Source organism: Hylobates moloch, unplaced genomic scaffold (genome assembly GCF_009828535.3).
Source record: "Hylobates moloch isolate HMO894 unplaced genomic scaffold, HMol_V3 SCAFFOLD_2, whole genome shotgun sequence".
Classification (NCBI taxonomy): domain Eukaryota; kingdom Metazoa; phylum Chordata; class Mammalia; order Primates; family Hylobatidae; genus Hylobates; species Hylobates moloch.
In genome coordinates, this window is record NW_026652277.1 from 177156223 (window position 1) to 177181058 (window position 24836).

The 24836-nt window shown below is 37.4% G+C and overlaps 1 protein-coding gene across 1 annotated transcript in view; it reads right to left on the reverse strand.

Moving 5' to 3' along the window:
- WDR27 (WD repeat domain 27) overlaps positions 1-24836 on the reverse strand; it is a 118049-nt gene that overhangs the window by 3888 nt on the left and 89325 nt on the right. Inside the window, 1 exon segment of the mRNA XM_058435695.1 lies at positions 16322-16424. Within this exon segment, the coding sequence (XP_058291678.1) occupies positions 16322-16424 (103 nt within the window).

A 24836-nucleotide genomic window follows, 5' to 3' on the forward strand; every position in this document is an offset into this window, starting at 1 on the left:
AAAAAAAAAAAAGGCAGTCGCTTCCTGACTTCAGGGACAAAGCATCAATGGAACCAATCCAGGAAAAGGTTCTCACTGTCCTGCTTTCTTGGTGAACAACGAAAAGATTGGCAGGTGGTGTTTTTTTCCCTCCAAGGCTCAGTTTTATGGATAAGGGCAGCCCCAATCACAAGTTCAGCTGCATTTGCACAAACCAGTAGATAAAATGTGCATATTTTATGAAAGTCAAGGATAAAATAGATGAATATCTACATCTATTTTATGCATTCATGACATATCTTTTTAATTTTCTTTCAGGCTATGTGGTTCTTCTGTGAGTTTTTTCAAATTGTTGAAAATCTCCAAAAATGTTAATATATTTGTTGAAAAAAAATCATGTATAAGTGGACCCTTCCTTCTCTTCCTTACCAATAAATGTCCTTTGTGGCATGTTTTTCCCTAAGAATTGGGCACTTACATCTGCACTAAAAACCTGTTCAGGCAGATATCCTTTCTCCTCAAGGATTTTCTTTCTTTTTTTTTTTTTTAAGATAGCATCTTGCTCTGTCGCCCAGGCTGGAGTGCAGTGGTGCAATCTCAGCTCACTACAAACTCCACCTCCTGGGCTCAAGCGATTCTCCTGCCTCAGTCTCTCAAGTAATTGAGATTACAGGTGCCCAGCACTACACCCGGCTAATTTTTGTATTTTTAATAGAGACAGGGTTTCATCATGTTAGCCAGGCTGGTCTCGAGCTCCTGACCTCAGGTGATCCGCCCGCCTTGGCCTCCCAAAGTGCTGGGATTACAGGCGTGAGCCACCATGCCCGGCCCTCAATGATTTCCTTAATGGTGTCTGGGAACTCAGCTGCTGCCTCTTGGTCAGCAGAAGCTGCTTCTCCTGTTATCTTGAACTTTTTAAGCCAAACCTCTTTCTAAAATTATCAAGTCATCCTTCACCTTCCCTTTGCTTTGTCAGATAATGACTTCACTTTTTCTTGAATCATATTAGAGTCTATAGGTATGCCTTTCTCCTAACAATCCTGTACCCACATAAAAGTTGCATTTGCAATATGAGATTAAAAAGGATTTAACAAAACGTGCAAGGTTTTCGTGCCTGCTGGCATAGCTGCAGCCATGTCTCCATGAGTTTCCTTTTCTTTTTTTACACTATTTCTTACACTGGATTCACTTATCCTGAAATGGCAGCTGACTGCCAGTCTATGGTACATACCAAGCAATTCAGCTTTTTCTGTAAAGTCGTGGCTTTCCCTGCTTCTTGGGAGAAGGTTCAGCATCTCTAGGGGCACTTCCTATGGGCCCCATGGTGTAATTCAAGGTTTACAGTATTGCATTAAACACAATGAAAAATACACAAGAGCTATAAGAGACCACCTTTTACTGCAACACACAATTTACTGGAGAGACAAACAGCTCACACAGAGGTGATGAGCATCACACAGCATTTTAAGGGATACTTGTAACTCCTGAGCTCACCACAACAGCAACAGCAGCAGGGGCGATGAAATGAGGACAGTAGTGCCGGGTGGACTACAGTCGAGTTTATGAAGTGATGATTTCATACGACATTTCTGCATTTGTTTATATTTCTCTTGACTGAGAATGTGCATACATTCTAATAAATTTTAACTTTTTAAAAAGATGTGTGTATATTTTATGAAAGTCAAGGATAAAATAGATGAATATCTACATCTATTTTATGCATTCATGACATATCTTTTTAATTTTCTTTTAGGCTATGTGGTTCTTCTGTGAGTTTTTTCAAATTGTTGAAAATCTCCAAAAATGTTAATATATTTGTTGAAAAAAAATCATGTATAAGTGGACCCATGCATTTCAAACCCATGTTGTTCAAGGGTCAGCTGAATTTTGAAGGAAAGTGGAGAAATAAAATAAAATGTCTACATTTTATTTTCTTCTGCCACAAGCACATCTTTATTTGAAAAGTATTCCTGTGCATTGCTGCTGTAAGGGGTGGCGTGGGGCCTGGGAACGTGCACTCCTAACAGGTTCCCAGGTCAGGCTGATGCTGCTGGTCCAGGGCACCCCACTTTGGGAACCACTGGGTGAGGGTAACCCTAACATTTATACAGTGTGTCACTATTTACAAAACACAACTGTTACATAAACCATTTACAATAACGGACCAAGGTGCATCCACATTTTATTGAAATCTCCATTTTTGATTGAGGAAACCATGACAGGTAGAGAGCATTTTACCAGGACAGCCACGGAGCCTCAGTGCTGAGATTCCAAACTGATTTTTCTGACTAAGCTTTTGCTGTTTATTTCACTAGGCTGCCAAAGACAACTCCCATTCACACATGGTTCAGGGCATCCTCAAATTCCCTCTAATCTCACAGGTGTTTCCAAAACCATCTTTGCTTATTTTGCTATTTTTAATTCAGGACTGATTTAATATCAAAGGGTTTCTGAGGATCCACTCTTCAGAACTCCTGTCTGCCTGCTGTTTAGATTAAATGGATAAGGGAAATTATAATGACAGAATCTCTTTTCCATCCATTATTTCCAATGATAAAATACAGAGGTTAACAGCAGCAAGTACTTTCTGGACACTGACTTTTTGCAAGGCACTGATAAGAATTTTATATAAATTTCCTCGTGTAACCCTCTCGACAGCACCATGAAGAAAACACTTATTGTCCCAATTCTATAGACAAGGAAGCCAGGCTGAGGGCAAGGCAGCCTTCCAAGGCCACTCACCTCTTGAAAAGCGCTTCCTGAGATCAACTGGCTCCCATTTGCGTGAAACCTCAAAACACCACAGAATGACATAATATAGTGGCAGGAGGCGAGGTAAAACAGATCCAGGAAAGGTCTTTTGTTTCCTCAGTGAGAAGGGAATCAAATGAAACATCTTTTGGTCCAGGGGATTCTTGGGGTACATGAATTTTCTGATCATGACAACTTTACATGTGACACAGCAACTGGAAGCCCAAATATGAATATTTTAGTAGATACACAGTTTTCTTATGCTGTGATCCTACACACTGTCAATAAATACAGAAGGACAATAAGCCTCTTGTATGACACCGAGCGATGGTAATGAACAGCTCTGCAAATGATTTAATGTAACCACAATCCATGTGTTTTAATTAGATGTACTCACTGGAGTCAGGAAGCACTTCACCCACCACAGAGAAACGAGCTGTGGCTAAGACATACTCAGAAAACAGAGTTGGAAGTAAAACCTATGCAGGTGAATCTTACGCCAGAACCAAATCAAGAAGTCCTGAGAGAAGAAGCCAGAAAAAGGGAAGCAATATTTTTCAGGCAAAAGATGAGGATGCGGCATAAATCTGTGGGTGCTGGAATAACGCTTGACTGCTCAGAAATGTTTTTACAAAAATTGTAAGGGACTGAATGTACTACTGAAGAAGAGAAGTGTTTTGGAAACAGGACTACACCGATTCATTATAACTGTTTTGTAATTCTGTTGAGCCACATCTGCGAGAATGAAGTTTTTCATTTTTCCTTTCACAGAGTTCCTGACATGTGACCTTCATTTCCCTTTACCCAAATTAATCCCACAGAAGAAAGGGGACAAAGAATTGCAAACAGAAGTGAGTGCTGCACTCCTGAAACGTGACAATGGTAGCGATATTTTCCACAGGGGAATCAACTATCATATTAGGCTCACTTATTTTGCTTTTGAAAATAATTCCAGAAATGACATTTTCCGAATATTCTGCACATTTCTTCAGATACTGAATTTTTAGTTTACAAAAAAGTAAACTATTCTCAGAAGACCAAAACGTTCAAGATTTAAAACAAAGTCACACTAAAACAGAAGCCTTGCCTCCTTACAGCAAGAGGCAAAGGCTCTGTTAGAGAATTCCTGATGGTGGCATTCAGGGCCACCTGGCCGCCCGCCACACAAGCCATGGGAGACGAATGGCACCATCTCATCAGGCTGCAAGGCTGACGCACAATTTCCAACTCTCGTCAACCTCCATCAAGGTCTGGCGAAATAAATACGGCACACACAGTAATAAGCCCCACCCTTTTCTCTGGCACCTCCTCTTGCAAAGACGTAGCAGAACAGGGCATGGTGTGGTACTGCCCACTGGTCTAACCAGTGGACAATGGTAAATACCTAAGGCAGCAGTAACTTTTTAAGGCCTTGGGATAATATGTCATTCCACGTGTACACTCCATTTTCCTTATCCATTCCTCTGTGACGGACATTTAGGGTGCTTCCACATTGTGGATATTGTGAAGAGTGCTGCAATGACCATGGAAGCGCGGGTATCTCTTTCATATACTGATTTCGATTCTTTTGGACAAATACCCAGGAGTGAGATTGCTGGATCATGTGGATTCTACTTTTGCTTTTTGAGGAAACAACACACATTTTCCGCAGTGGCTGCCTCATTTTGCATTCCCACCGACTGTGGGGGAGCTCCCCTTTCTCCACATCCTCATCATCACTTGTCTTTCTGATATTCTAACAGGTGTGAGGTGGTGTCTCAACATGGCTTTGACTTGCATTTCCCTGATGATTGCTGATGTGAGCCCGTTTTTCCTGTACCCATTGGCCATTTGTATGTGTTCTTAAGCGAAATATCTATTATTCAAGCTTCCTTTGGGCCATGATCTTCATCTGATAATTTCATCTACTGATGACATTTGCCTAAGTCAATTACTGCATCTGAGACTGAAGAGGGTGATTTTCTAATTCTGCCATTCATCCATTCCACTTGTCTGCAATTCTCTAAGAAATAACTTTCCCTTATCAAGTAGGGTATTTGGTTTACTTAAAATACAGTCCGAACAGGAAAGGCAGACAAATGTTTATTTTCCTTTATAAGGCACACTTCTGAGTAAGGGACAGGTGCCCTAGTTACCTCCAAATGGGGACCAATGACATTTTATGTTTTTGTTTTTAGCTATAGCTTTTTGGGGGGAGCATTATCAAAAATGATGAGGGTTTAGATATACAATGTTGAAGTCAATCACAGTCATTACTCTTTGGATGCTCAGCTAGCCCTCCGCTGGCCAACAGAATACGGCACAGGTGTGGTGCTGCCCGCTGGTCTAACCAGCAGGACAGTAGTGCATGCCTAAGGCAGCAGTAGCTTTAAGGCCTTGGAAATTGGCTGTTGCCTGTGGCCCTTTGATTTCTTTTCTCTTTGGCACAAGATGTCCCTGGCTCATCTTGTAAGTCTTCTGCCACAGACCTGGAACCAGCTCTCCATCCAGGGAGTTCTGGCTTCTATTAGTGGGGATCGGCATTTAGAGGTTGCAAAGAGGATACTAAGGGTGATGGCTGGAATGTCACTGCTTTCAAGCACCTTCCGTGGCGGGAGCTAAGAAATACTGGTATTCGTGCACCAGTTCCACATGGTTTTAATTCAAAAGGCTTTCCAACATAGGTTAATGGCTGACAGGGCAAGTTCTCCTCATCATAATGTTCTTTTTTCCAGGGGTATTTTGACCATTGTTACTTGTTTATTCTCCCAAGTAACTTTCAGTCAAACAGTACAGCTACAGAAAAACCTACTGGCATTTTGTTGTTGTTGTTGTTGTTGGGGCAGTGTTAAATTTACAAATTACCTACAGAGAACTGCCTTCTTTAGGAAACTAAATCTTCTATCCAAGAACAAGTTAGGATTTTGTGTTTGTCCAAGTCTACACTTCTGGGGAAAAAAAAAATGTTCTTAATGCAGGTTTGCAGGTTTATCCTTTTTGAGGCTATTCTCAATGAGTTCTCCTCTTCTACTATAACTTCTCAGAGGTTATTTTTTATATCTATAAAGACCATTGAATTCCATATATTAGTTTAAATACTACTACTAATCTTTCACTTAATTATTTTATTGTTCATATTGGCCACTAATTATCTTGGGTTTTCCAGATATGCAATCTTCTCACCTATGAATAATTTTAGCTGTTCTTTTCAGGGGTAATATCTGTTAAGTTGTCCTGTCTAATTTCATACAGAAATACCTCCAATACCCTGTACAACAGTCGTGGAATTAATGAACATTCTGGCTCTGTTCCCAACCATAGAATACTTCTAAAGTTTTCTCAGTAAGATGTCAGCTTTTGGGCTGAGATAAGCATTTTATCATTTGAAAGAGGCATTCATGGATTCCTCTTTTACCAGGTGTTTTAGCAGAAATGAATCCAGAATTTTATTGAAGCATCCAGGAACATGGTTATAAGAGTCCTCTTTTTATATCAGTTAATATTATGAGGGAATTATTAGTGGATTTGTTGATAGTGAATCATCCTTGCATTCTATGCATAAACCCCACTTGGACATGATAAATTATTGTTAATGCACTAATTCTATGTTCCTATTTAAGCTTTTCAATTGATATTCATAAATGAAATATAACTCTTTTCTGAAATTTCATCAAGTTTTCTATCAGTTATGGTTACTTCAAAAAGCAGTCTGATGTCTTCCTTATTTCTCTATGCTTTGGGACTACTTGATGTTTAAGAGGCTGGTAAAATCCCCTGAGAAAGCACATGGGCCTGGTACTCTTTCACAAGCAGTTCTTAGGAAAGGTTCTCTATTTCTTCTATGAAAAGTGGCCTGTTAAATTTGTTTCTACTTTGGGGGCCAGTTTGATACACTAAATTTCTGTGACTCAACCATTTGTATAGAGGCTTTCATATTAATTTGCACCAATTATGAGAAGCAGTCTCATGATTTTCAAAATCCTTCTGCTCCATGCTTCTGCCTCCTCCTCATTTCTTACTAATTATAGATTAAGCTTTCTCTCTTTATAAAAAAATTGCACTATTAAGTTTATTTTGTTGCTTATGTTTTTAAAAAGCTAGTGTTTTCGCCAGGCATGGTGGCTCATGCCTGTAATCCCTGCACTTTGGGAGGCCAAGGCAGGTGGATCACTTGAGGTCAGGAGTTTGAGACCAGCCTGGCCAACATAGTGAAACCCCATCTCTACTAAAAATAAAAAACAGCTGGGCGTGGTGGCAGGCGCCTATAATCCCAGCTACTCAGGAGGCTGAGGCAGGAGAATCTCTTGAACCCGGGAGGCGGAGGTTACAGTGAGCTGAGATCGTGGCACTGAACTCCAACCTGGGCAACAGAGCGAGACTCTGCCTCAAAAAAACAAAACAAAACAAAACAAAACAAAAAACACAACTAGTGTTTTAATTTATTTATTAGTTCTACTGATTTTCTGTTTTCTAACTTATCACCTGCTTTTATCTCTATCAATTTATTTCTTCTGATTTACTTTGTTGTTCCTTGTCTGGCTTTTTAGTTGGATATTCATTTATTTTTTCCCTTTTAAAAATGTGTATGATATAGGTATTTGGTGCTATAAATTTCCCTTAAAAAACTGGTTTATGGGTATTCTAGAGACACTGACACATCATGTTAGAAACAACATTATTTTCAAGAAATTCTACAATTTCATATTTTGTTTTATACCTTTAAACCAAGAGTTGCTTAACAGATGGAATTTTAATATTTAGAAGCAAGAAACTTTTTGGTTTTTAAATTTGTACTTTGATTGCATTATAGTGAGAAAATGTTGATTTTTTGTTCTTAATTTATTGAGCTTTTCTCTAGATTCATTTATGGTCATTGTTCATAGATGTTTGATGTGCACTTAAAAATAAGACACCTTCCTTGTTGGCAGACAAACATTACTATGAATATCGACAAGACAATGCATTATCAATTATGATATAGAGGTTTCCTATAATCTAATAATCTCTGTGCACTTGACCTGCCAAGGACTGATACGTTAGTCTCCATTATTAATGTGTGGCTACTTATTATTTGGTTCTTATTGTTTCCACCTTGTGGAATTTGTTTATTTTCTTCAAAATTAGATACTAACATATATTGTATTTTCATTGTGAATTTTAGTCTTTGGCATTATAAGTATCTTTGCCTCACAATTTTTTGGTTGAATTGTGTTTTGTGCGATACTAAAATCATATAATCTGCTTTATTTTTATTTTCATTTGCCTGGTATACATTTCACATCTCTTCTCTTTATCGTTTCTGGATCACTTTGGCTTAAGGCATCTCCTATATTCAGCATGGACTCAGACTTTTTTCCTCATCTGTAAAATCCAATCTGAAAGTTTTTTTCTTTTTTCCTTAAACTTTGATATGAGCCAGGCATGGTGGCTCAGGCCTATAATCCCAGCACTTTGGGAGGCTGAGGCTGGAGGACTGAAGCCAATTGTTTGAGAGCAGCCTGGACCACATAGTGAAACCTCATCTCTAAAAAACTAATGAGCCAGGCGGGGTGGCATGTGCCTGTAGTTCCAGCTATGTGGAAGGCCGGGGCAAGAGGATGGATTGAGCCTAGAAGTTCAAGCTCATAGTGAGCCATGATCGTGCCACTGCACTTCAGCCTGGGCTAACAGAGCAAGACTCAAAAATAAACAAAAACAACAACAACGACAAAGACATCAATACGACTGACATTTTCATCCCAGTTTCATCATAGTATTTTATTTTTAATTCTATTTAATGTATGGCACTTTACGGTTTATTTTATTTGTCCTATCTAGATAGTTCTTTGGGCACTTAAAAATGGAGAACTCTTCTTCCAGCAGATATCTTTTATTAAAAGCTTTATGCAAAACTCTTGGTCCACTCCTCTCTAAGACAATGCATGTTAGTTCCCTACTATGCCCAATAGTGAGGTTGTCTAGCAACCATTTTTCCATCTCTCTTCCTCTACGTCCAATTTTAGTCATAATTATCTTAATATTTATACTCTTAATTACATTTAAGAGTTTACAATTCTATTGTCAGCTTCAACTGATGTCTTAACATCTACAGGGAGAATCAAGAGAAGTATTCTACTTTCTAGTTATATTCTCACATCTCCCAGTTTTGTACTATTAAACTATAACAGATAGAACATTTACAAAGTATTCTGGTACCTTCATTCCCATCTTTTGATCTTACATAGTTAAACATATTCAGTGCTCAGCTTGAGGCTTTTGCTGAAACTTCTTCAATCTTACCTTGGTTTTATAAAGCTTTTTTTTTTTTTTTCAATATAACTCAAGGGAACACCATTCAGTTCTGGCATATCCATAACTGTGTGTCTGGTTTTATACTCAAAAAATAATTTAGCTGGATATTAAAATTCTTGACTCAGATTCTCTTTTTGAGTAAGTAAAATACATTCTTCCCAATTTTTTTTAACAAAAAAAGGTGATTTACAAAAATCCAATCCAAGCTGATACTCTTTCCCTTATAAGCATTTGAACATTTTACATGGATCCACAAAGGTGTTTTTTTGTTAATGTTTATAGTCAAATAGATTTATTAAGCTATATTTCTGTGCAAACTAGTTTGAGTCAATTTTCCCAGGTATTCTTTCAATATCTAGATTTAACTAAATTTTTTTAATTTTAGAAAATATATTTTTGAATTATAATATTATTTGTTCTGTTTAATTGACTTTTTAAAAAAATGTCCAGGGACTCCTTTTACATGTAGGCTGAATCTCCTTTACCAAACTTCTATATTTACCTTTTATCTTGAATGTCTTTTATCATTTTCTTTATTTACTTCTCTCATTTGTATCCTTTTTCCCTATTGTGCTCTCTGTATTTGCTTTCTATTATATTCCTTTGCATTTGGTCTTTATTTCTGAATTCTTTTCTAATGCCTTCCTAACTTTCATCAGTTCTCATTTCACATATTCCTGTTGTCTAGCAATTTCTGATGTTTTATATGTTTTCTTAACTTTCTTAAGCTAATTTGCAAATATATCATTAGTTTTCACCTGTTTAGCAGACACATTTTATGGTGTACTCTTGTTGTCTGTGAGAACATTTTTTGGTTCATCCTTATTTTTTTTGTGTATTATAAAAAAAAAAAACTGTGATATCCAGAAGTTGTATGACACAGAAAGCAGGATATATAGAAAAAAATAGAGAGAGAAAATAGGTAATTTGGAGGCATGTTGTGAAAGTCCTTTTAAGCCACACATAAGATCTTGGTTCTACATAGAAATCTGGCAGAATACTTTAAACACATAGTATTTACAAAGAAAAGTGTAATCATATTTACATTAAAAAGTGTCATGATCATCAATAATCTGTTTGTTTTCTAGTCATTTATAGTCATTAAGAGAAGTCTGTTAAAGTCTTCGATTATGATTGAAGATACTTCTTTTTCTTCTTAGAGTTATATCATTTTTGATTTATATATTTTGAAACTACGTTATTGGGTGCATACAGGTTAATGACATTTTCTACATAGATTGGCATCTTTGTCATATTAAATGTCGTTCATTATTTTTAGTAATGCATTAAGACCCAAAGTCTACTTTATATTAAGTATTATCATATCAGCTTCATTTCCCATCCTGCTACTTTCAACATTTCTGTCTCTACACTCTTAATTTCAAATGATATATCTTTCAGTTCTAGGAAATTCCCCACAATGTGGTAAAATTCTCCATCCTTATATCTGTGGTCTCTGACTTGTACTCTATTTCCCTCAATATATTAATCATGGTTATTTTTAAAACCTTGTCTGCTAAGTCCAATACCTGGATCACCCATAGTATTGTTTCTATTATGTTTTTTTTTCTTGATTTTGCTCTCTTGACATACTTGTAATTTTTGACTGAAAGCTGAATGCTATGTATATTACAAAAAAAACTCCCAAGGCTCAAAATTATATTATTGTACTCCAGAAAGTTGGGCAGATGGAGCAAGAGAAGACTTCCTTACTATAAACAGAGTTGAGCAGACTCAAGGCTAGATTGCAGCTTGGGTGAGATTCCATCAACTCCTGGTTTATCCAGGGGTAAGCTAAGGTGTCCATTGGGAATTCCCACCCCACTAGCAGGTACTGACCTCTAATATTCATATCCTCAGCCCTGAAATATTGTTAAAAACCCCACTCTGCTTCTAAAGGTTTTCTGCTGAGCCTATCTGTTTCTTGCCCTCCTTAGCTCCAGAATTGAATAAAATATGTTGACAGGAATACTGGTAGTGTCAGGCATGGCACTTGACCCTCCATGGCCCTAAAGTTTTCAAGTTTTTATCTCTACATCCCTGCAATATCAAAAAAAAGTTCTGCCAATTTTTATGTACAACTTCACCTTTTACCATTCATACAAACATACACAGAGAGCTGCATCCCTCTGTATGGACTTTGCCTGAAACACAGGTCTCTTTTTTTTGTTTAGAAATGGCAAATCCCTTCAGAGAAAAAGTAGCTGCAGAATGTGAGCTGCCCCTTTGTATCTCACAACCTAGTTAAACTAGGTTTTGTGTAGTAGTTCTGATAGGTACCCTAGTCAGTTCCATGCTATTCCATCATAGCTAGTGTTGAGCCTGAATATGAAGAATGTGATCTTATTTGGAAATAGGATTTTTTGCAGATGAAATTAACTGAAGGGTATTGAGATCAGCTTGGATTTAGGGTGGGCTGTAAATCCATTATCAGTGTTGTCTTAGTCTGTTTTGTGATGCTGTAACACAATACCTGAAACTGGGTAATATGCAAAGAATGGAAATGTATGTTCTTACAGTCCTGGAGGCTGGAAAGCCCAAAGTCAAAGAGCCAGAATCTGGCAAGGCTTCCCTTCTGCATAATCACACAGCACAGGTGAAAGGGCCTAGAGGCAAGAGAGGGACAAACTCACCCTTTGTAAGGACCCCACTCTCATGATAATGGCATTAATCCTTGCAGGAGGGCCAGCTCTCATGGCCTAATCCACCTCTTAAAGTTCCCACCTCTGAATACTGCTAGAATGGCAAGTAAATTTCAACATGAGTTCTGGAGGAGACATTCAAACCTAGCCAGTGTCCCCAAGAGAAAGAACAGGGAAACGAGAGATGTACAGAGGAGGAAAGGCCACTTGGAGATGAAGGCAGAGGCCAGCATGACGCAGCCGCACACCAGGGAACCCCAGGGACTTTAGTAGCCACAGAGGCCAGGGAAGCATGAAAGGTTCCTCCCTCGGACCCTGCAGAAGGGGCCAGCCCTACTGATGCTTTCATCTCAGACTTCTGGCCTCCAGAGCCGGAGTAAGTGTCTATTTTTTTAACCCTTTTCCTGTTTAGAATTTAAAAATGCAGGTTACGGCCAGCGCTCATTTAACTTTACATAAACGTGCTATTTGAGGCTGAAGCAAATTTGACTGATTTTCAACGTGAAAATAAAATATAAAAACTGTTCTTGAAGTTATTTCTTTTTTTATTATTATTATACTTTAAGTTTTAGGGTACACGTGCACAACGTGCAGGTTTGTCACATATGTATACATGTGCCATGGTGGTGTGCTGCACCCATTAACTCGTCATTTAACATTAGGTGTATCTCCTAATGCTATCCCTACCCCCTCTCACCACCCCGCAACAGGCCCCAGTGTGTGATGTTCCCCTTCCTGTGTCCATGTGTTCTCAAAAACAATAAAAGAGCTCTTTTTAAAAGAGCACAGAGGAGAATACCATCATGATTTGGAAGTGAACAGAGATTATTTAAACAGGACAGGAGAAGCACTAGCCAAAAAGAAGAGCTTGGTATTTGAAATAGAGCTATTCAATAACATCTATAATTTAGCTGAATTGTTCATATTAGTTAGGGTTTATTTATTTATAGACTTTTTTTGGTTGGTAAGCTATTAATTATTGCCTCAATTTCAGAGCCTGTTATTAGTCTATTCAGAGATTCAACTTCTTCCTGGTTTAGTCTTGGGAGGGTGTACATGTCAAGGAATTTATCCATTTCTTCTAGATTTTCTAGTTTATTTGCATAGAGGTGTTTATAGTATTATCTGATGGTGGTTTGTATTTCTGTGGGGTCGGTGGTGATATCCCCTTTATCATTTTTTATTGTGTCTATTTGATTCTTCTCTCTTTTCTTCTTTATTAGTCCTGCTAACAGTCTATCAATTTTGTTGATCTTTTCAAAAAACCAGCTCCTGGATTCATTGATTTTTTGAAGGGTTTTTTGTGTCTCTATTTCCTTCAGTTCTGCTCTGATTTTAGTTATTTCTTGTCTTCTGCTAGCTTTTGAATGTGTTTGCTCTTGCTTCTCTAGTTCTTTTAATTGTGATGTTAGGGTATCAATTTTGGATCTTTCTTGCTTTCTCTTGTGGGCATTTAGTGCTATAAATTTCCCTCTACACACTGCTTTGAATGTGTCCCAGAGATTCTGGTATGTTGTGTCTTTGTTCTCGTTGGTTTCAAAGAACATCTTTATTTCTGCCTTCATTTCATTATGTACCCAGTAGTCACTCAGGAGCAGGTTGTTCAGTTTCCATGTAGTTGAGCGGTTTTGAGTGAGTTCCTTAATCCTGAGTTCTAGTTTGTTTGCACTGTGGTCTGAGAGAGAGTTTGTTATAATTTCTGTTATTTTACATTTGCTGAGGGGTGCTTTACTTCCAATTATGTGATCAATTTTGGAATAGGTGTGGTGTGGTGCTGAAAAGAATGTATATTCTGTTGATTTGGGGTGGAGAGTTCTGTAGATGTCTATTAGGTCTGCTTGGTGCAGAGCTGAGTTCAATTCCTGGGTATCCTTGTTAACTTTCTGTCTCGTTGATCTGTCTAATGTTGACAGTGGGGTGTTAAAGTCTCCCATTATTATTGTGTGGGAGTCTAAGTCTCTTTGTAGGTCACTAAGGACTTGCTTTATGAATCTGGGTGCTCCTGTATTGGGTGCATATATATTTAGGATAGTTAGCTCTTCTTGTTGAATTGATCCCTTTACCATTATGTAATGGCCATCTTTGTCTCTTTTGATCTTTGTTGGTTTAAAGTCTGTTTTATCAGAGACTAGGATTGCAACCCCTGCCTTGTTTTGTTTTCCATTTGCTTGGTACATCTTCCTCCATCCCTTTATTTTGAGCCTCTGTATGTCTCTGCACGTGAGATGGGTTTCCTGAATACAGCACACTGATGGGTCTTGACTCTTTATCCAATTAGCCAGTCAGTGTCTTTTAATTGGCGCATTTAGCCCATTTACACTTAAGGTTAATATTGTTACGTGTAAATTTGATCCTGTCATTATGATGTTAGCTGGTTATTTTGCTCGTTAGTTGATGCAGTTTCTTCCTAGCCTCGATGGTCTTTACAATTTGGCATGTTTTTGCAGTGGCTGGTACCGGTTGTTCCCTTCCATGTTTAGTGCTTCCTTCAGGAGGAGCTCTTTTAGGGCAGGCCTGGCACCCCCCAGTAGGGGCAGACTGACACCTCACATGGCCTGGTACTCCTCTGAGGCAAAAATTCCAGAGGAACGATCAGGCAGCAACATTTGCTGTTCATCAATATCCGCTGTTCTGCAGCCTCCGCTGCTGATACCGAGGCAAACAGGGTCTGGAGTGGACCTCCAGCAAACTTCAACAGACCTGCAGCTGAGGGTCTTGACTGTTAGAAGGAAAACTAACAAACAGATAGGACATCCACACCAAAACCCGATCTGTATGTCACCATCATCAAAGACCAAAGGTAGATAAAACCACAAAGATGGGGAAAAAACAGAGCAGAAAAACTGGAAACTCTAAAAAGCAGAGCACCTCTCCTCCTCCAAAGGAACGCAGCTCTTCACCAGCAACGGAACAAAGCTGGACGGAAAATGACTTTGACGAGTTGAGAGAAGAACTCAGACGATCAAACTACTCGGAGCTAAAGGAGGAAGTTTGAACCCATGGCAAAGAAGTTAAAAACCTTGAAAAAAAATTAGACGAATGGCTAACTAGAATAACCAATGCAGAGAAGTCCTTAAAGGACCTGATGGAGCTGAAAACCACGGCACGAGAACTACGTGACAAATGCACAAGCCTCAGTAGCCGATTCAATCAAGTGGAAGAAAGGGTATCAGTGATGGAAGATCAAATGAATGAAATGAAGCAAGAAGAGAAGTTTAGAGAAAAAATAATAAAAAGAAATGAACAAAGCCTCCAAGAAATATGGGACTATGTGAAAAGAACAATTCTACATCTGATTGGTGTACCTGAAAGTGACGGGGAGAATGGAACCAAGTTGGAAAACACTCTGCAGGATATTACCCAGGAGAAATTCCCCAATCTAGCAAGGCAAGCCAACATTCAAATTCAGGAAGTACAGAGAACGCCACAAAGATACTCCTCAAGAAGAGCAACTCCAAGACACATAATTGTCAGATTCACCAAAATTGAAATTAAGGAAAAAATGTTAAGGGCAGCCAGAGAAAGGTCAGGTTACCCACAAAGGGAAGCCCATCAGACTAACAGCTGATCTCTCAGCAGAAACTCTACAAGCCAGAAGAGAGTGGGGGCCAATATTCGACATTCTGAAAGCAAAGACTTTCCATCCCAGAATTTCATATCCAGCCAAACTACGCTTCATAAGTGAAGGAGAAATAAAATACTTTACAGACAAGCAAATGCTTGTCACCTGTCACCACCAGGTCTTGAAGTTATTTCTAAACAGAACTAACATCAGAATCATCTGAATCAGCAGAATCATTTATTTCAGAAAAATCAGATTCATCAAATGAATCTTTAGCCAATAACTATTCAGGAACGATGTTATCATCGTGCCTAGAAATGCAATATTTTCTAGAATTTGGCGTTTTCAGCAATCAAGAATTACTACATTTTGTAAATGAAAATACCACTACTAAAAACAGAATGCTATAGATAGAATGATGTTTTTTGTTTCCAAAGTCAAGATACTAAAGTGCTGAGAAAATAATAATAAAAGCAGGATATTTTGAGGCAACATGATTGTGAGGTGAATGCTGCAGCTGCAAGGCCGCTCGTGAGTATTCTTGGGGCGAATGGGAAAAGGGTTAAGCCTCCAAGTTTGTGGTAGTTTGTGGCATCCCTAGGAAATTAATACAGGCCTTTTGAAATAGATTATGGACAAGTGGATGTGTATTAGTACCTGTCCCAAATCCACGATGAGGCGCATGCACATAATGTGTAATGTGGAGGGGGCAATTCCATTAATATAAGCACACTGTTTCCTAAGGATCTAACTTAGGAAAGGATCACACCATTAAATACATTAAATACACAGGATCTGGTGTTTCACTAATATTATCATCTTGTAATAAAAAAGAAAATACAATGTGTAGCACAGTGTCTTTCAAATAGTAGGCACTCAACAAGTATCTGTGAAATGATTAATAATTCATGAGTGATTACTGTTTATCATGCTTCAGTAAAAACATCTTTCATACCTCACACATTATTAAAATGCTATTACTGTGTAAGAGTCTTAAAATATTGACCAACAGTCAAGTTGAAAGTAGGTTTCTATCCTAATATGCAACAATATTAAACAGTCTACACATTACCAAAGTCTAGACTCCTACATTTATAGACTGTCAAACAGTACATACGTGTCTGTCCTCGGCCCCACAAGCCACGAATCGTCCACAAGGACTGAAAGCGATTCCACATGGATAGCCGCGGGTTGGATGCCCTTCAAAGTGGCGCTCACACCTACAGGGAGGAAAGAAACACCAGGAGAAAAATCATTTTAAAATTTGAATGCAAATTAGAGGAAAGAAAACAACTTGTTGCTTTTCTTCACAAAAAGGAAGCAACGAATAATGAAAGAATATTTTATATGTGAGAATTATTAAATGGTTAATGGGTCTCTCTAGAGATATTTAAAAATAATTCAAATACTATTCAAAATCTTAAATTCCCAAAGATGACAAAACTAACAGTAAATAAGCTTTTATATATGATAAATATTAGATGTAAACATACTCTGGAAATTTTTAAAATATCAAAACAAACCTAACAAATCTTCTAAAATAACAAATTATTTAGTTAAATTATTCAGAGACTTTTTGGAGGCAAAACATTCTATCCAGGGTGGTTAAGTTTCACAACTATTTAAAAAGTGCCATATAAAATTTGTTTATTGTAAAAAATGCCAAGGAATTCTTGTTAATTTTATGGAGAGAATCTCCAACACCTTTTGGAGATTAACAGCACCTTCCTAAGAAGCCTCCACAAGCAATGAGCAGCACTGGGCTGGGGACCACAAAGATGCCCGACAGGGTCCCTGCTCAAGATGCCCTGAGTGGTGGCAAAGTCACAAAGCACACATGTAACAATACCAATACAAAATACAAATACGATATAATACAATACAATACAAACACAATACAAATGCAAATACAAATATAATACAATACAAATACAAAATACAAATACAATACAATACAAATACGATACAGTACTAACAAAATACAAATACAATACAAATGCAAATACAAAACACAAATATAAAATACAAACACAAAATACAAATTCAAAAGATGTGCTTTTGTATTTGTTCTAGTGATTAAAGTGACGAAAGAACAAAGACACTCTGCTAATTGTATCCTTGTGAACGGGTATAAGTGCATGCACATACACATAAAAATCCATATCAGCTTCTTATATTATTATGTACATTATATATGCAGTGATCATAATTATCAGGAAATATATACTTTTTTGCTTAAACAGAATCTTATTGGTATATAATTTACATTTCATATAAATATATAAAATTAACAGAATATATGTGACAAACAATCTGTAAATAACAATGTAACTGCCTCAGCTATCTCACTTTGGAATGCTGGAAGCCTGTTCACATAAAGATATGCAACCTTTACATATCTAGTTATGGCTTTTACTGATATAAAATTTGCTGTAAAATAAAATAAGACTACAAGAAATAGTAATCAATTAGCTCTACATAAGCAATTTCATAACAATTTCACTTTTTAAAATAAATATATACCTTTTTATTCCCTTAAAAAAGTAATTTCTGTTGACCATCTACAAGGAATACACTTATTGAACACTTTATATTTACAGGAATGATTTATATTTTCAAAACAATCTTAGGAAAATAAATTAAGATAGCTTAGCTAAATATTTTTTATTAACTTGTTTTCCATACAATGTCTGTAGTTCTGTATGTCACAGTAGAGGCTTACCCTAAGTCTCCTGGATCTTAAAAGGCTTCTGTCCAAGTTCTCTGATGATTACAAATATAAATATTTAAATATTAATTATCCAAATTTCAATGACAAGAAGCCCTGTGCAGTAAAGCAGTGTCCGCTTCATTGTAAGACACAGCAGTGGAGCTGCAGAACCGCAGAGCCATCTCTGGGCTAATGTGGCTCCACCGCAGGCAGCAGTTCAGCTGAAAACATATCCCCCCAACCACATCTAATATCTAGAATCATGCTGGATGCAGCTACTGCCTTAAAACACTCGCCTGAAGAACAAAGCTATTTAAGCGTGAAATGTTGTACACAATTGTGACAAAAATGCTGTGTCTGACTATGTAATATCTTAATTTGTTCATTTTGTGTGTCAAGTTCAGTATTTTATTTATTGACTACCCATCATGTCCTATGAAGCATAAATTCTACAAAGATAATTCTTCTTTTTTTTTTTGAGATTGAGTCTCACTCTGTCACCCAGGCTGGAGTGCAGTGGCGTGATCTAGGCTCACTGCAACCTCTGCCTCCTGGGTTCAAGCAATTCTCCGGCTTCAGCCTCCCAAGTAGCCGGGATTACAGGCATTCACCACCACACCCAGCTAATTTTTGTATTTTTAGTAGAGACGTGGTTTCACCATGTTGGCCAAGCTGGTCTCAAACTCCTGACCTCAGGTAATCCACCTTCCTTGGCCTCCCAAAGTGCTGGGATTACAGGTTTGAGCCACCGCACCTAGCCAAGATAATTCTTTTTTCTTTTTTTCTTTTTGAGACAGAGTCTCGCTCTGTCACCCAGGCTGGAGTGCATGGTCACAATGGCCAAGATAATTCTGTCTAGAAAAATTCTGTAGATGGTAATATAGGCTGTAGAAAATAACCTGAACTGTATTGTACTACTGAGAAAAGATTAAATCTTTACAAAAATGTCATAAACATTTGTCACAATATTTGTCATACATTTAATTCCTTTTTTCTTTTACATTAATTTTTTAAATTTTCACATTCTTCTTTTACTATTTAAAAAAAAGAAACATAAAGAGAAAAATCATCAAAGTACTCATAATCCTTCCATTCAATGACAACTCCAGAAAGTACTGTGGCAAATATACTGCACATTTTCTCTGCATATGCAAAGGGCTTTGTTTTCCTTTAACAAAGTAGAGATGCATACTATGCGGCTTTATATCCTGCTATGTCTACCCCAGAACACACCATGAACATTTCCCTCACGATCATGTGTTTCTTGTCTAATGAGCTCAGCAAAGAGGCCATAGAGAGCAGTGGCCAAGAGCAGGTGACCCAGGGCCAGGCTCAACTCTGACCCCAGCTAAGCCCCTTCTCACCAAATGAGCAACTTTGGTGAGTTGCTCACCTCTGTGCTGCATTTTCCCCATTCATGAAATGGGCTTAAATGAGTTCATAAAGAAATTTCTTCTTACAGCACGTGGCACATTAATAAGTGCTCTAGAAGTGTAATTGGACTGGGTTCAGGAGAAATTTTAAAATTTTTGAAATGAATGAAGGGATAACACAACATAGTAAAGCTTGTATGATACAGTAAAAGTAGTGTTAAGAGGAAAGTTTATACCATCAAATGCCTATACCAAAAAAACTGGAAAGATCACTAATTAACAACCTAATGTTGCACCTCAAGGAACAAGAAAAGCATGACCAAACCAAATCCAAAGTTAGCAACAGAAAAGAAATTTAAAAGACCAGAGCAGAACTAAATGAAATAGAGACCAACAAAACAATTTAAAAGATCAACAAAATGAAAAGTCAGTTATTTAAGAAGATAAACAAAATTGATAAACCACTTGTAGACTAACCAAGGAAAGATGAAATCTAAATAAACAAAATTAGACATGAAAAACAGACATTACAACCAATACCACAGGAATGCAAAATATCATCAGAGACTATTATGAAAAACTACACACTCACAAAATAGAAAACCTGGAGGAAATGGATAAGTTCCTGGAAATACACAACTTCCCAAGGTTGAAGCAGGAAGAAACAGAAAACCTGAACAGACCTATAATGAGTAGAAAGACTGAATCAAGAAAAAAAAAAGTCTCCCAACAAAGAAAAGCCCAGGACCAGATGAATTCATAGGCAAATTCCGCCAAACATATAAAGAAGAACTAATATCAATCCTGAAACTGTTCCAAAATGTCAAAAAGAAGGGAATGCTCCCTAATTCATTCTATGAGGCCAGTATCACTCTGATACCAAAACCAGACAAGGACAAAACAAAGAAAGAAAACTATAGTCCAAGATCCCTGATGAACATAAAAACAATTTTCAACAAAATATTACCAAACAGAATCCAACAGCGCATCAAGAAGACAATACCCCATGACCAAGTGGGTTTTATACCAGGGATGCAAGGATGGTTCAACATACAAAAATCAATAAATGTGATACACAACATAAATAGAATCATGGACAAAAAACATATGATCATCTCAATAAATGCAAAAAAAAAAGTACTTGATAAAGTTCAGCATCTCTTCATAAAAATACTCAATGAAAACTAAGCATTGAAGGAGCATACATAAAAATAATAAAGGCCATATACAACAATCCAATAGCCAAGGTCATACTGAATGGGGGAAAATTGAAAGTCTTTCCTCTAAGAACTAGAACAAGACAAGGATGCCCACTATCACCATTTCTATTCAGTATAGTCCTAGAAGTCCTAGCCAGAGCAATTAGGCAAAAAACAAAAACAAAAACAAAACAAAAAAAACGTTTTTTTTTTTTAAAGAAGCATCCAAATTGGTAAAGAGGACATCAAATTATCCCTGTTCACTGATAATATAATCTTATATCTAGAAAAACCTAAAGACTCCATCAAAAACACTCTTAGATTTGATCAATAAATTCAGTAAAATTTCAGGATACAAAATCATTGTGTAAAAATCAGTAGCATTTCTATACATCAATAATGATTTAGCTGAGAACCAGACATCAGTCCTATTTACAATAGCTACAAAAACAATGAAATACCTAGGAATATAATTAACCAAGGAGGTAAAAGATCTCTATACAGAAAACTATAAAATATCAATGAAAGAAACTACAGATAACACAAACAAATAGGAAAATGTCCTATGCTCATGGATCAGAAGAATTAATATCATTAAAATTAACATACTGCCCAAAGCAATCTATAGATACAATGCAATAATGTCTTTCAAAATACCAATGTTATTTTTCACAACATTAAAAAAAAAACACCCTAAACTTCATAAGGAACCAAAAAAGAGCCCAAATGGCCAAAGTAATCCTAAATAAAAAGAACAAAGCTGGAGGCATCACCTTCCCTGACTTCAAATTATACTACAAGGTTATAGTAATCAAAACAACATGGTACTAGCATAAAAATAGACATATAGACCAATGGAACAGAATCTAGAACTCAGAAATAAAACTACATATTTACAGTCAACTGATCTTTGAAAGTTGACAAAATCAACAATGGGGAAAGGACACCCTTTGTAATAAATAGTGCTTGAAAAATTGGATAGCTATAGGCAAAAGAATGAAATTGGACCCCTATCTCTCCCCATACACAAAAATAAACTCAAGGTGGATTAAAGACTTAAGTGTAAAACCTGAAACTATAAAAATACTAGAAGAAAATCTAGAAAAAACTCTTCCAGACATTGGTCTAGGCAAAGAATTCATGACTAAGAACTCAAAACCAGAGGCAACAAAAAGAAAAATAGACAAATATGACTTAATTAAACAAAAATACTCTGCACAGCAAAAGAAATAAACAACAGAGTTAACGGAAAACCTGCAGAATGGGGAAAACTTGCAAACTATGCATTTTGCAGGGGACTAATATCCAAAATTTACAAGGAACTCAAACGACTCAACAAAAAATAACACAAATAAATCCATTAAAAAGTGGGCAAAGGACATGAATAGATATTTTTACTTTATTTAAAGTTCCAGGATACATGTGCAGGATGTGCAGGTTTGTTACACAGGTAAATATGTGCTATGGTGGTTTGCTGCACAGATCAACCCATCACCTAGGTATGAAGCCCCACAAGCATTAGGTATTTATCCTGATGCTCTTCCTCTCCCTACTCCCCTGACAGGCCCCACTGTGTGTTGTTCCACTCCTTGTGTCCATGTGTTCTCATTGTTCAGCTCCCACTTATAAGTGAGAACATGCAGTGTTTGGTTTTATGTTCCTGTATTAGTTTGCTGAGGATAATGGCTTCCAACTCCATCCATGTCCCTGCAAAAAACATGATCGTATTCCTTTTTATGGTTGCCTAGTACTCCATGGTGTATATGTACCACGTTTTCTTTATCCAGTCTATCATTGATGGGCATCTGGGTTAATTCCATGTGTTTGCTGTTGTGAATAGTGCTGCAACGAACATATGCATGCATGTATCTTTATAATAGAATGATTTATATTCCTTTGGGTATATACCCAGTAATGAGATTGCTGGGTCAAATGATATTTCTGGTTCTAGGTCTTTGAGGAAATGCCACATTGTCTTCCACAATGGTTGAACTAATGTATGTTCCCACCAACAGTATAAAAGCATTTTAAAAGAGGATATACAAATGGCCAGCAAGCATATGAAAAATGCTCAACATCACTAATCATCAGAGAAATGCAAATTAAAACCACAATGAGATTCATCTTACACCAGTCAGAATGGCTATTACTAAAAAGACAAAAAGTAACAGATGCTGGCAAGGATGCAGAGAAAAGGGAAAGTTTATACAATGCTGATGGGAATGTAAATTAGTACAACCTCTATGCAAAACAATGTGAAGATCTCTCAAAGAACTAAAAATATAACTACCATTCATTTCAGAAACCCCATTGCTGGGTATCTACCCAAAGAAAAAGAAATCATGATTTCAAAAAGACACATGCACTCATATGTTTACTGCAACACTATTTATAATACCAAAGACATGGAATCAATCCAAGTGCCCATTAACAGATGACTGAATAAAGAAAATGTAGTATACTTGTGTGTGTATACACACACTCACACACACACATACACATAATGTAATATTATTCAGCCATAAAAAAAATGAAATCATGTCTTTTGCAGCACATGGATGGAAGTAGAGGGCATTATTTTAAGTGAAACAACTCAGAAACAGAACGACAAATACCACATGTTCCCACTTACGTGTGGGAGATAAATAATGTGTACACATGGACATAGAATATGAAACCATAGACACTGGAGATTCAGAAGGGTAGAGGGTGGGAAGGGGATGGAGGAAGAAAAATTATTTAATGGGTAGAATGCACATTATTTGGGTGATGGATACCTTAAAAGCCCTGACTTCACCACTACAAATCTGACCATGTAACAAAATTACACTTGCACTTCCTAAATATATACAAATAAAAAATATATAAATAAGCAATAATCACTCCAAAATGGATGTTGTTGGCTGTTTACTGAGTACTAAGAAGATGCCAGGAGTTAACTACACAGTCATTCATCACTTAATGCAGGGGATACATTCTGAGAAATATGTCGTTAAGCAATTTTGTCCCTGTGTGAATGTCACAGAGCGTACTTACACATACCTAGATGGTGTAGCCTACTACACACCTAAGCTGTGTGGTGTAGCCTATTGCTCCTAGGCTACAAACATGTATAGCATGCAACTGTACTAAGCAACTGTAACACAATGGTAATTATTTATATATCTAAACAAAGAAAAGGCACAGTAAATATATGGTATAAAAGAAAAATGAAATCTCCATACTGTTTTCCATGGAACTAAAAGTAGATTTCTTACAGCACTAAAAGCAGATCTGGCATACAATCCAGCAATCTCACTACTTGGTATCTACCCAAAGGAAAATAAGTCATTATATCATGAAGACACTGTGTGTGTATGTTTATTGCAGTACAATTCACAATTGCAAAGATATGGAACACTGACCAATGTATTAGTCCATTTTCACACTGCTGATAAAGACATACCCTAGACCAGGCAATATACAAAAGAAAGAGGTTTAATTGAACTTACAGTTACACATGCCTGGGAAAGCCTCACAATTGTGTCGGAAGGCAAGGAGGGGCAAGTCCCATCTTATGTGAATGGCAGCAAGTAAAGACAGAATGAGGAAGAAACCCCTGATAAAACCATCAGATCTCATGAGACTTATTCACTACCACAAGAACAGTATGGGGGAAACTGCCCACATGATTCAATTATTTCCAACCAGGTCCCTCCCACAACACATTGGAATTATGGGAGTACAATTCAAGATGACATTTGGGTGGGGACACAGAACCAAACCATGTCATTCCACCCCTAGACTTCCAAATCTCATGTCCTCACATTTCAAAACCAACCATGCCTTCCCAACAGTCCCCTAAAGTTTTAACTCATTTCAGCATTAATCCAAAAGTCCACAGTCCAAAGTCTCATCTGAGACAAGCCAAGTCCCTTCTGCCCATGAGCCTGTAAAATCATAAGCAAGCTAGTTACTTCCTAGATACAATGGGGGTACAGGTATTGGGTAAATATAGCCATTCCAATTAGGAGAAACTGGCCAAATCAAAGGGGCTAGAGGCCCCATTCAAGTATGAAATCCAGTGGGGCAGTCAAAGCTCCAAAATGATCTCCTTTGACACCAAGCCTCACATCCAGGTCACACTGATGCGAGAGGTAGGTTCCCATGGTTGTGGGCAGCTCTGTCCCTGTGGCTTTGCGGGGTATAACCTCCCTCCCAGCTGCTTTCACAGGCTGGTGTTGAGTGTCTGCAGCTTTTCCATGCTCATGGTGCATGGGATCTGGAGGATGGTGGCCCTCTTCTCACAGCTCCACTAGGCAGTGTCCCAGTAGGAACTCTGTGTGGAGGCTCTGACCCCACATTTCCCCT